This window comes from Centroberyx affinis, unplaced genomic scaffold, assembly GCF_046629955.1.
Source record: "Centroberyx affinis isolate AG114_WGS23_722 - 3 ecotype Tasmania unplaced genomic scaffold, CSIRO-AGI_Caff_v1 ptg002685l_1, whole genome shotgun sequence".
NCBI classification, from domain to species: domain Eukaryota; kingdom Metazoa; phylum Chordata; class Actinopteri; order Beryciformes; family Berycidae; genus Centroberyx; species Centroberyx affinis.
The window spans coordinates 234,089-247,894 of record NW_027280867.1 but is presented as its reverse complement, the minus strand read 5'-3'; the positions used below and the strand labels follow the sequence as shown (position 1 = coordinate 247,894).

The following is a 13,806-nucleotide window of genomic DNA, read 5'->3' as shown; positions in this document are numbered from 1 at the left end:
ACTGGCACCTTGTCTTTTCTGACTCCAAGTTGCCATGGTTTGCGGAAGCTTTGAAGCTTTCAAAGCAATTGGTGTGGTAAATTCAAGCCAGATGATGGCCTGTTACTTCATCAGACAGGAGCTATAATGGTGGAGCGAACCACGAACAATGAGAAGACCAGTTCGGATGGCTAGCCTGTAAACAAACACACCTACTACTTCAGTCTGCCTATTCCTACCCAAGACAGGGATTTGAGCCTCTTGAACTGGGTTTTAGTAACATACTGTATGTCACGGTGGTCTGAAAGCCTGAGAGCCTGAATGGATGTCTTACTAGGTTTGCATATGGCTTGGTCCCACAGTCTGAAATTAAGTTTGGTATACAAGATTGCTCTGTGACAAACTGTAACATCTTCACTCCATTGACTCCAAGCCCCACTAGATTTGTGCTAATATACAACAAACCAAGTCAATAACACATTCAAGCAAAATTATTTACAGGTTACGATCCCAGGAGCTACCCTTATTCACAAACTATACAAATTCAGCCCTTTAAGTACACCTCTGAAAGATCCTTAGAAAAGTTTTGTGTGGATTCACTATTTTGGTATACTGCATTTGATTGACATTGTAGCTTTCTTTGTCTTGCACCCACACGCACACTCTGGCATGGAGGTGTCAGCAAATTCTTATCAGGTACAAGAACAAATTCTGCACTTAGAGATTAATCTTCTTTTACTCCTTTCTGTGGTTTTCTTTTGAATCCCTTTTACAGTGCACAAGGCATGAAACCCAAGTGGAATCATTCAAACCTTTAGTGAATGAATGCATAAATTCTAAGTTTCCATACACATTTTCTAAAAAAAATCTAAAGTGCCACAGTATTAAGTGTACAATTACTAATGTAATCTACATTTGCATTTACTGATAATTTAATCACTAAACAAATGCAATGTATCAAAAAGCTTCACAAACACAACAGTGTGAACTGAACTGTGAACCCCTTTGTTGTCCTTTGTTTTTCACATCTTGAAACGTCAATCATACTTTTTTATAAGCATGTGAAACAGTACAGAAACACCCTTCACAAACACTCATACAGTATTTTGACTCACATAGGATTTCCCCCATTGTGTCATTTACAGAGGTAATTGCTTCTTTATGAATGGCACCATAGAAGACAAATGCAGGGCATAATTTAACTGTGGATGCACAGTGTGTTGTTAACCAAATTCAGAACTTGACACAGAGATTCAGTAAAACTCATTGAAGCATTTCTAAAAAGGTACATATTTGACACCAATCAGCTTTATCCATCAAAATTGAGTCCCATAAAAGAGGGGAAAATGCATAACTTCATTCAACTGCACAACTACAGCTGACACATTGCGACTTTATCGTGCAACATACAACTGGTGCCTATTCAAGACACACTGACACATCTTCTGAATGTGCGAACAGGTGAGTTGAGATTATCTGCCAAGTTTAGCAATAATTTAGTCACAAGGGCCCCATTTAAAATCTGCCGTTGCTCTTAAGAGACTCCCTGCCTACTAGTCTCCACAGGAGTTTGACATCACAAAAGGTGAATGACATAAAGAGGTCAGATGTCCACATCGTCTGAGTCAGAGGTGCTGGACGCCTGGGACTCCTCCTGTGACTCTCCCCACACAAACCTATAGTTATTCTCCAATTCCTGCTGCCTCTTTTGCTCCTTGTAAACTTCTTCTGTGCCTCCAGTCTGGGGGATAAAAACAAACAATAGGTTTAAAACCACCCACATTCTGATCCTAAGTTTATTACACTTGTTTGCTTAAACAAGCCAACAGTAATAAAATGTTTTCTCCCACAAGTGATTTAGTGCCCCCTCTTGGGCCAATCAAACAATTACAATTTCTCATAGCATCATAGCATCATTTCAACTTCACGCACATAATTTTGTAAATGCTGAATCACAATGTCAAGACTGTAAGATACGCTCAAGTTTCATCACAGCCCTGTCAGAACTGTCTAAGATACTGTGTGTCACTAACAAAAAAACACACACAACATGTTAAACTAAATTATTTTATTTTATGTATGTTTTCCTGATAACGTAGTGAAGGTAGACAGGAAAGAGAGAAGTGAACTCATGGTTGCCCACAGGTAATGCAACTCTACCCCAAACTCTTCCCAATTCATTTTTTATTGAGAATGGTAATTATCATTACCTATATTCAATTCCTATTATAGACTGGCATTCTAAAGTACAATCATTTTTTCTACTTTGTTTTCTATAAGTTAGTATGCAGATAGAGAAATAAACAAGACTTATTGTTGAACTTACTCCATTGTTTCTCGTTGTCTAGATCGTCTTTTATTCAATCTCATATGGGCTACTTAGCATGCCTGAAATCATAAACTGAGCAGTTCCAGGCAAGCACAGCATGGCAGGGCGTCACCCACCCACAGGTATCCAAGCAGATTGTCAATACAGTCACTACGGTTATTCAAATTACCAGTAGATTTATGAGGAGTTCCCTGAAGGACTTTGTATCCTCTTCAGTCAGCCACTGATCCCCTGCCTCCTCTGCATTCTTTCGTGTTAAGATCTTCACTTCAATTTTACCTGGAACACAAGGGGAAGCGGGGCTAGCAGATTAAACACATGCACTTCCAAGTGGCTCAAATTAAGAAAAATATAGCACATGTCAAAGTAACAAATAATCCTAATGGAGAAAGGTACAAACACAACAGTGGATGAAACAAATGCAGAAGAAAAGAAAGAAAAAAAAAATACACATGGATGACACACCTTTTTTAAAGCATATGTCTTTAAGCTACGTGTAAGTGGCTCCTAAAGTGCAGTCCACTGTCAAATATCCAACTACTAATTTGGAAGATACTGGCTAAATGCTTAGCTATTTCTGGATTGTCCTCAGCATGAAAAATGCAGAAAACCCCTGGTGCTGTCTACAGCAATCTTAGCTCTCCTGATTGCTAAACCTTTGAAAAAAGCAAAGCTATGAAATACAGTGCATTGTTTTCTTCTTCAAAACGTCCTTCAAATCCCGGCTCACCTTAAAGATGACAGTTGAGATGTCTTATGTTTAGATCTGTGTTAACTGATCCATTCCTAAAATAAACCTGAGATAGGCAATGGCTATACAAGTATGTGCTGTTCTGATTCTTTGTGGGTTTTCATATATTTTGCCCAGTTTACCCGTGTTGCCCTCTTACTGCTTTGCTATATCGTTTCTGCACTGTATACCTGAATCAGAAAGTTGTATGCATTGGACAAAGATGAGAAGAGAAATACAGGATTGTATGCTCAAGATAACAGATGGAAGAGAGACAGGCCGTGAGTGTTTTGGGCAATCCCCTTCCTACCTTCGGCCTTCAGTCCTGCTTTCTTTAGCTGTTCTTTAACCACGTCCTTTATGTGCTGCCACTGGGGGTCGCCTTCTCCCATCTCCTGAACTTTGACCTCCCCATCAGGGCTGCTGCCCGTCTTATACTTAGTAATTTTGATCTTAACATGGTCGTCAGCCGCTTGGTCTGGGGTGACGAGACAAAAGAGGGACAAACAACACAGTTCACCCCAAAACCCTTCTGCTGGGCAGCAGGACGGATGAGGTAAGAGCCAAGAATACGTGTGTGAGTATACCAAAGCATTCCCTGTACGTAAATGTATGCATTACATTTGTGTATCGTCATTTGTCATAGATTGTCATAGATCAAGTACTGCGACGAGAAAATAAACCCACTATGAATCAACCCACAGATACTGTACATCAATGGCAGCAGAGGTAAAGACCACTAACTACCTAAAGGAATTCAAAATGTGAATCTGATACATCGATTCTCTTTCTGTTTCCATTTGTGTGAAACTGAGCTTTGAGTACATGTGTGCATCTATCCCGGACAAATATCAAGTCCCTAGTGATAGAGGTACTCAATGTGGGATGAAAAATGCCACGACAAACATCCACATATGGATTAAATATGAAGAGGATGAAGGCGGACACAGAGTGCAGATATGGACTAAGAGGGGCAAGCTGCCCGGATACCTGGCTGTTGTGGAGCCAGGCTGGGGCTGCCCCTAGTGGGGTCGCTGGCTCTTTGACCTGCCCCCGTTTGCTGCTCTGGGTCTTGGATGTCTTTGTCCTCCAGATGGTCGAGTAGCTTGTCCAGCGTAGTCTCCAGTGTCTGCGTAGCCTGGGTGCGATCAAACTCCCCTTTGAGTCCTTCTGTCTCCAACTCCTGCTGGGCCTAGAGCAGAGAGAAGCCAACCATGGATTTACCAACCAGGGGATTACTTCAGAGACATGATATCAAAAGGTTTAATGTTGTCAGGGCACAAGAAGTATAGCAAGTTTTCAAAGATTAGGTCCGACTCTCACATCAAGTTTCAAAGTGATAAATACAGTACATCTACCCAATGACACTGTGATAGCTATAATCTAAATGCATCAAACTTTGTATTAACATCATTGTGAGCAGCTAAATACTCAAATTGTATGCTTTAATGCATTTGTGAATAGCATTTTAGGGAAAACTGAGCAAGAGATTAGAAAAAAAAGGAGGGGAAACACACAAAAGCAACTGGGTATCAACCCTACAGGCTTGTTAAAACTCTTCAAAGACATAGACACTATCAGATATTTTCTTTGGTCTGACACCTCATTTATGATGTTGTCAAACTCCTTCTGCATTTCCTCCTTTATCTCTTCAATTTTATCAGATGGCACCGAGAGGTCAGCCATCTCATCCTCAAACTCCTGTAGCAGGTGTTCATCTTCATCCTTCTCTTCTTCATGCTTCTCCTTTACCTTGTCACTGTTTTGCTTCTCTCCTCGACTTTTGGCTTGGTTTTTTGATTTCTGAAAACGATCGGAAATTACTGCGTTGAAATTAAATCCATAGGTGTAAGTGTAACAACAGTAATTGGACAAAAAAAGGATCACAATGTTCTAGGAAAGCACTGACCTTTCTGTTGCTCTCTTTGAGGTGTTGGACAAATTTCATCAGGTCTGCTGGGTCAGTGATGATTTTAAAGTTGAATTTTTCAACTAAAAGAAGAGATAGAGAGAGAGAAAAATCGCCATAAGTACAACATTGAACAATTCCAGACAATATTTGGCATAAATTTGATCCACTTCGATCCAATTCCATTCAATTCCAAACTTTATTGTCCCATAATGGAAATCTGGTTTGCAAAAAAAAACACATAATAAGAACACAAAAGAAAGAACACATACCAAATCACCACAAAATATATATTTGGACAAACATCAGTTGATAAGACTATATATACTGTATGGAGTCAAAGGATTGACACAGTGAGACAACATTTTTTTTTCCTAAATCTGAAAATCTAACTTATCTCAGTTTAGGATGATATTTGGTATTACAGAATCACGTTTCCTAACTGCATTCAGGAAAAAATCCTATCTTATGCTACGATAAGAATTTAGCTATTACAGAAGTGTCCTAAGTTGATAATATCCTAATTTAGGAATCCTATTTTATAACAGCACTGAACCAGTGCTAAATTAAAAATAATAGACAAAAATGGCAGCCAGACTACTTCTGCTGGGGAGGGTAATGACAGAGAAGTTGAGAGAAGTTGAAACCTCAGGATGATGTCCTTAATTTCCCGGACGATGTATTGATTAGGATTTACAGGATGCCTCAGGCCTCTGTCTCATCATGTCTAAAATGTCTCTTTTTATCACCAATATTAGTAGCCATTGCGATGTACTGTATAATGATATATTTATGTCAGTTGAAACAGAACTGTTGAAGATGAGCCACCGTCTCGTGCACATTATAACAATAGGTATGGGCAAAAACAAACGATTATCTATTGAGATTTAGAATTTACAAAAATAGTTAAGATTTCCTAACTTAAGTTAAGCCAGGAGGGGGTCTGAGATCACAGTCCTGATTTTAGGATTTGCTTCTGGAATAGTAAAATAAGGTTTTTCCTATCTTTGACACTTAAGAAAGGACAAGAATTTAGGATTTTTTTCTGTAATGAGGCCTCTGGTTCCTGTACTCTTGTGTTGAGGTACTCTAAAGCAGCACACAGAGGGCATTAACTCAGGAACAGTTATGAATGGCATTGGCCTACTATGTATGTGTGTGTGTGTGTGTGACAGAGAGAGAGAGAGAGAGAGGGAGAGAGAGAGAGAAAAAGGAGATATTGGTATAATGCATTACCTTCATCACCTTCATCTATGACTTCATTGTCTGTAAGTGAGTTGTCATAGTCATCATCTGCTGCCTGTGGACATAACATCCCGTTAGTCTTGTGGAATATCTCAGATTTGCACTAAGCCAGTCCAGATTTTAGTTGCAGCAGTTTTTATAGCCAATAGGAGAATGATGCAGGGAACTATAAGGAGAACTTCTTTTATGCAAAAATCCACCAAAAAACAAGCAGTTCACACATGCTATTCATATGATCTTAGACTGTTCAAGCATGATTTATGTAAATCAACATGTCTCTCTAAAAACTATGAAAAAAGAGAACTGAGAGAACCAAGGCAATACTTTATGGAGCTTCTCTATTGAAAATGGATAGTAATTTGACATTGTGGACATAGTGGCATTACCCCAGGTGATTATTTTGGGATATTTTTTGGTTCACAGCTGAAGACACAATGCAGTCATGCTTGTTTGGGTTAAACAACTCAATTGATGAGTCAACAAAGTCGAGCATCTCATTCACTGTCAATGGAAGAGCTCCAGGAAGTGTCATACATTAGGACGGCGAATTCACTTTATTCTTAGAGACTTATTTCTATACCTGACTCTGTTGTTGGGAAGCAGCTGCTTTTGAACCCTCTGGCTTGGTAACTCCCTCCCAGAAATCAGAATCCTCTGGTTCTTCTGACGTAGCATCCTCCGATCCATCTGCAGCATCTGTTTCAACAGGAATGCATGCACTCGTCTGACATCATAAGATTTGTTTAGTGATGTCTATATTTACCCTGGGTTTGAATTTGGTAGCAAAAAAAGCCCTCAACGGAAACTGTTACCTTGTGCATGAAGAAATTACCACAATATTATCTTGAAGGGAATTTGCCCTATAAAAAAAATGCACCTGTTCTGTCTGACCCCATCAGGTCAGGGTCATCAGTCGGTGCAGGCGATGTCTCGTCTGTTGTTACTTCCACTGTGCCATCTGCCCCCTCATTACCAGCCAGCATCTCATCAAGACTCCTCAGCTCCTCTGAGATCTGCTCCACTTTACGCTTCGTGTCCGCTGGGAGCAGACAGAGAGAGAGAGGGACAGAGAGAGAGAGGGGAGGGGTAAGGGGGAGGTACGTCATAGAGAAAGAAAGAAAGAAAGAAAGCAAGAAAGAAAGCAAGAAAGAAAGAAAGAGCAGCCCCCTAGCCCCCTTGCCCCCACTATTCTTTACAGTTTCACAGTTTCCAAAACTGAAAAGCGTTTAAGCAACACTAGGTTACATTACACTAAGCTTAAGTGTCCTTCCAAACAGCCATGATGACTCACAGACTTGAGCCTTGACGTAGTCCATGTACTGCTGTGCACTTAGAGCCGGCTGGCACACGATGCCCTGGGGCTTGGCAGTGGAGGGCGGCCGCAGGAAGGGGTGCTGGCAGGTGCGGCTGGTGTGGACTGTCAGCACATAGCGGCACGACTGAGGCTCGTCCACTCGGGCAATGTAGTCACCGGAGCCTTCTTCACACACAAACTGGAAATGTTACAGAGTCAAATCATCTAGGTCTGTCCTCATCAAGTGCAACATGCAGATTTACACTGGCTTCACATCTTTATTTTGATAAGAACAAGACAGACAGACAAAACAAGGAAGGCCATTTTGAATTTAAATACATTCTGAATCCAAATGTCATCTCACCCTGACTTCAGTCTCTCTGGGATTTCCATTAAGGTCACACTTGGAACCGTTTACATAAGTCTGACTGTGGTAGCGCTTCAGTCTGTGCTGCTTGGAAGCCTGAGAAATAAACAGAGAAGAAGATGTCTTAATTAAATTGATTTGTAATGTCCTGTACAATTACTCTATACTGCATCAGCCAAAGGAACACATTTGGTATTTCTGATGTTTGTGTACTCCAGGTGATTTATAGACCGTGGTCATTACTATCACAGCTGGTGAGTCTCTAGAGATTCTTTGAGCAGAGCTGATTCTATCCAGAAGTCACGCTGTTTTTCCTATCATCAGCACTTGACTATAAACAAGCCATGCGTTTGTAGATGCAATCTGACACTCTGTTTAAAAAAAACAAAGACTCCACCGGAACAAAATATCAGATGTGACCGGGGGAAGATGAATATTAGTGTAGAACGTTTTGAATGCAATCCCTCTGGAAATACACATTACATAGGGTCGCTGTATCTGGGCTGAAGTAGTCTGGTGCATGCTAATAAATATATCCATGCTTACTGCACATTTTCCCCCACAGGGATTTAATGTAGGTTGCTTTTTAGAGCAAACACCAGTTCATTCATAGCAAAGACTACAGTACTTTGTAAACATTTGTTTTTGAAAGTGCTATACAAATATTTAATTGTCATTAGAAACTTGATCTATAACACTAACTTCAATTAAATATACACGGTTAGGGCTGGGCGATATGGACAAAAAAATCATATCTCGGTATTTTTAGGCTGAATGGCGATACACAATATATATCTCGGTATTTTCTACGAAGTGCGCTAAATGTTCAGTTGTAAGTAGGGCTGGGCGATATGGACAAAATCAAATATCACAATATTTTTGACCAAATACCTCAATATCGATATTGCCACAATATTGTAGGGATGACTATTGGTGCATATTTACACAATGAGATTTTTGATAAATAATCATCAGTAATGTGGATATAATGACTAAGTGGGTAAAGGCAAATAATAGAACAGCTAGAACAGTCTGGTAAGTTCAGAAAATTACATCACTTTACTGTAATGCAGCCTTTAAAACCAGGAAAAGACAACACTTATGCCATATCACGATATTACGATATCCAAAATCTAAGACGATATCTAGTCTCATATCACGATATCGATATAATATCGATATATTGCCCAGCCCTATTTGACACGCATTTATTCAGCAAATAATCTCACAAACACCCGGGGGACTCAGTCGTCAAGTACTCTCTGTCCCATACCAACCACTGCATGGGTTCAGATCAGCTTGTGTTATGTGATCGCCCCTATTAACTTTTTTGGTCCATCTTTAATGTATACAAGAAAGCAATAATGCTTGAGGAGCGTGAACTATAGAATAGTAAAACCAAATGCAACCAAAATGAAGGTATCATAATACATTTACCTTTGCCGTTTCATTACTCCAATCAAATTCAGACTCATAATAGCCGAGGAAGAGAACATCCCCTTTGATCTCTGTGTCTGTGGAGAGAATGGGAACACTTCTTAAGCTCATCTCCCAAAGTGATCATTAAGAAAAAGTTAGATAAAAACACAGAGGAAAGCTCTTACCCTCAAGGTGGTACTGTCTGATATGCTGTCCATGACAGAACTCATATGTCCACCAGTCCTTTGTCTGCATAAAGTAGAGATTAGCATACAAAAATGTATCAATACAATTTACTGATGCATTTTACTTTTCATTTAGGCTACTGGTTTAATTTTATTGACAATAACATAATTAACATACTAATGTACTGACTTTGTGTATGGTTATCCTTTCACACCAACATGTGGCTCACAACTGCTACTGTCTAGTTGTGAGTCTAAAAGCAGCAGCTAGTAAGAGCTGCATTGAGTTGTGATTATTCTTTCAAGTTCCTGTTGCTGTAATACTACATTTAAACTTGGAGTGGAGTTGTTTATTCAAAGAACGCAACCCTCTTTGCTCAGCTTCCCTCAGGCAAAAACAGTCAGGTGAACAAAGATTTTACTCCTCTGCACAGCTGTCGCCGGTACCTACACTGAATATTTACATAACTAGTAAAGAGAGGGATACATTTAGTATTCATCACGGCCACAATCTCTTGATTTGGCTATCAGACAGAGTTATCTTATGAGCAAGTCGGAAATAAATACAACATTTGACACTGACTGAGTTTTGAGTCCCTGCACTTCCACTCCAGTGAAGATCTTATTTAACCTCAAGTCAAGACCTGTGAACACCACAGGCATGAGGCCATTATGGCAATGATCCGTTTAGAAGCCCTTTGAGGCTGATATGAATGGAGAGATGAGTCGTTGCTTGTTTTTATACATACATGCTCTCTGTTGTAGCAACCTTACTGGAGCTCTCAGTTCAACTAAGGAACACATAAACTAACATACCAACAATTTCTATATGTGTCTCCAACATCATTTTTATACTGACAGAAGTTTGGTTCAGTTAGCATGTAGCTCAGGCTTCTAGGTGTATCTGAAAATGTGTCATTTACCTTACTGTATACATCAAATATACCATAACCTGAGTGGAGGGAGTGTTTGAGTAACCTTCCCCTGTCTCAGCATCTGACACAAGCTGCTACTCAGTGCAGCTGCTCAGTGTCCAGCATTACAAGACTGTGGTTGTACTGGGAAGCTCCCATGTGTGAATGTATAACTGTATCAGAGTGACACTGTTTCTTGCAGAAACAGAGCATGTGATGTCAGTCAACCCTAACCTGGATAAATGGATGTTTTACAAAAATTCTAATCCATTTACACATTTCAAAATGGACTTCAACATACAGGGATGAAGATGCTCATGGCACAGAGATGAGAAATGGAGAACCAACCTTCACCAAGCACGGGGCACTGTGCATAGGACTGAGAAGCTCTGGGATGGCAGGCCCAATATAGCCCTGCGATTCAGGCTCAGAAGCAGGATCTTGATGAAACCTTACAGCTTGGGCTGGAAGTCGACACTCATACAGCTGCTTGTACTTGCTAGACACCATCATAACCTCCTCGGTCTTGGTCTACAATAGAAACAATGTGTCATGAAAACTGGCAGGGTCCTTGATGTGTGAATTCCACATAAGCACAAAATTAGTATCTGGAAGTGTATAGCTTATTAACTACTTGCTACTGTACTGATAGAGTCTCTTATACATAATTACAGTTGAGATAGGTTGTGTTGTGTTGTGACAGCTGTCAGCGATGGCTGCTGCGTAGCTCACTAACCAGTCACTCCTGTATCAACACTTCTGTATCTAACGTTACCTTGCCAGCTGATAACATTTTAATAAATGGATTAGCTAACTAAGAGACATGTTCTCGTCATTCACAGTAGCTAGGTTAACGTAAAATAGTTAGCTTACTTGCCAACGATAACGTTAGCTATCTTCCCTAGCTAGCTTTAGCTTTAGCAAAACAAGCTCTCTTTCACACCCTCACCTGCCCCAAGATGACGGGATCGGGAAGAATTTGAATCCCATATTTCATCTCATTCAGCTCCTCTAAATTCAAGAAGGCTGGGACACAGAGGGGACATATCAATAAGAAAACATACAATCTCTTTAGCCACCTAACTAAGGAAGCAGCCATGGTTTCTCTCACATCCCCATTTGTCTGACAGTCAGAAAAAAAGAGAACGCCTGACATGGTGAATGCTGATTGGGCAATGTGAGCAGCAAGTTCCTCTCATAGGCTGATTAACCTGTCAATCAATTACACTTTGTTTTCTTATTTTGGGGTGTGTTAGTTTACTACACCGGCACAGAATAAGTGCACGGCGCTTCTGCCTTTGTCAGGCTTCCATATAATTAAACAACGCCCGTCTCGGTTGTCAACGTTTGTCGTGACTTAAAAGAAACTAATATTTTCAACAGAAACTAGCCTTCCATTGGCCTGGTGTATGAGGCGTGTCACAAAGCAATTTGGCCAATTTATAATCATGCAGTTGCTTGGCTAATTTGGTGCCAACAGACAATCTCTGCTGTCTAAAACTTATCAGGTCTACAGGTTACAGATATAGCCATAAACTTATGCCTAATAATATATGTGATCAGCACACAGGGATGTACTGAAACGTGATTTTCAGACCAATCAGTTTATGTTAAGATGAATAATTTAATGCGGTGGAATAATTACTTAATGGAAACGGAGACAGATTCTCCTCAAACAGATCCTCTCCAAACACGTGCACACGCGCATACATACGCGCACGCACATACACAACCAAACGCCCACACCCACACACCCACACCCACAACCCCCCTACACACACGCACACACTATTGAGCTATGTGTAGAATATGTCTGTCGTTGGAATGTAAATACAATGTGTATGATGAGGTGAAATTTCAGAAATCGTTCTGTGCTGCTTCTCCGGTTCACTGTGTGTGTATGTGGCCGTGAGTCGACGCAGCTCCGTGATGCTGCTGTGCCAGTGACTGACCGCGGACAGTCCTAGAGCCAGGCGCGCTGCGCTCACAACACTGCTGCAGGGGGAGCGTCCATCCATCGGAATTAGCCTACAGTGATGTGCTGCCTTTGCATTTCTGAAAATTAAATTGCATTTGCAAGATCACGTTGATGAACAAATATCAAGAGGGGCGACCTCCGTGGAGGCGGTAGGTGAAACAGCTTATGTGCGTCTTTCATTTGAGGTGAGCTATTGCCTGCACATAGAACTGATTTGCCTATAATAATGGGCCTAGCCCGGGATGGATATCTTTAGTACGTCATTTTTGACGTTATTTTGAACATTAGATGAACCCTAGACGATTTATCCTCAGGGAAGCTTGAAAAATATATGCACCTTTTATAAGCCACGCTAATTAATTGGTTATCGATATAGGCCTAAAGGCATTATGATATGCTTTGTGACCGCTTTGTTTCAACATGTCATATGCAGTAATAAATGTAATTGAAAGGCATATACAGCTATGTTGGCATGATATCATTTTTCTGCAATCTTATTCACCACCTGGTACTAACAGGCCTGTCTCATAGCGGTTGAATCATAATTTATCTGCTACCAGGCATTTGTGTTCGCTGGCCTGGATTGTTGCACAGATGATTGCTTTGACTTTGACTTTATTCCTATTTTTAAACCGGATACTGTTTGGTGGAGTAGGTGATGGAGAATGACTCGCAAATGCGGCGATTTAATTAGCCCAGAATTTGGATGGATACAGAGGAGGCAGCAAAATCATCACGCAAGTCGGGAGGGACGCGCTGGGCTTTGCATATCTACCGCACGCCTTGCTTCCTCCCAGCCTCAGCTTTAGGTGAATTCAAGGCTACAGTGAGCACAGTCAATATAGCACGCAGTTCCTGATGTGAAGGTTTCCAGAGCTAGATTTATCTCCCACTTCTCGCTTGAATGGCCAGGATAGGTCTGTGGATGGAGTCTCATTTTAGGCGAACCTGCTGGGAAAATCCATTTGCAGGACCATAGGACTGTGCTTAAACTACAGCTCCCTATTCTCATACAAGCTCAATAAGGCATCCATACACCATTCCCTGACTTAACCTATCAGCTTGTCTTCAGTAGGCATCTGTATGGGATGGAAATTATTAAATTCCAACAAGATTTATGTAGACAAAACCTCTTCTGTTTCCCGGTAGTGTGTGTAAACCAGACATTCATGCTGTAGTAAGAACATTGTAAGAATTTGGAATATGGTAAGTAAGGGCATGAACAGTGCAAAGGTTTGGGGTTAGGGTTGGGTGGGTATCCCATCCCATGAGGATCAGTCAAGTTTCATCTTATCCTACCTTATCTTACATTATATTATCTTTATCTTACTTTGTCCAGAGATGGGGCCACATGCTGTGTGCCGCTGTGAGGACCAAATCTCCCTTTCTCTCCTGTGTCCACTACCTCTGTGAAGAAGGTTACTGAAGGGACTGGTTGTCCACTTTCTATGAATACA

At 40.7% G+C, this 13,806-nt stretch overlaps 1 protein-coding gene across 2 annotated transcripts; it reads right to left on the bottom strand.

Annotated features, from left to right (window-relative positions):
- Nucleotides 1-839: 839 nt before the first annotated feature.
- On the bottom strand, nt 840-11,476 carry os9 (OS9 endoplasmic reticulum lectin). Of its 2 annotated transcripts, none has more exons than XM_071535265.1 (15): nt 11,321-11,476; nt 10,720-10,902; nt 9,458-9,521; nt 9,291-9,367; nt 7,851-7,949; nt 7,484-7,685; nt 7,070-7,231; nt 6,773-6,888; nt 6,184-6,247; nt 4,948-5,030; nt 4,641-4,841; nt 4,029-4,230; nt 3,349-3,516; nt 2,478-2,587; nt 840-1,720 (listed from the first exon to the last, which is right to left on the bottom strand). In XM_071535265.1, exons 1-15 carry the CDS (start codon nt 11,468-11,470, stop codon nt 1,583-1,585), a joined length of 2,019 nt encoding a protein of 672 aa, XP_071391366.1. In that variant the 5' UTR covers nt 11,471-11,476; the 3' UTR covers nt 840-1,582. The 2 variants fall into 2 exon arrangements, with proteins under 2 accessions (XP_071391366.1, XP_071391367.1); XM_071535266.1 differs by having other exon boundaries at nt 4,791-4,841.
- Nucleotides 11,477-13,806: the final 2,330 nt, after the last annotated feature.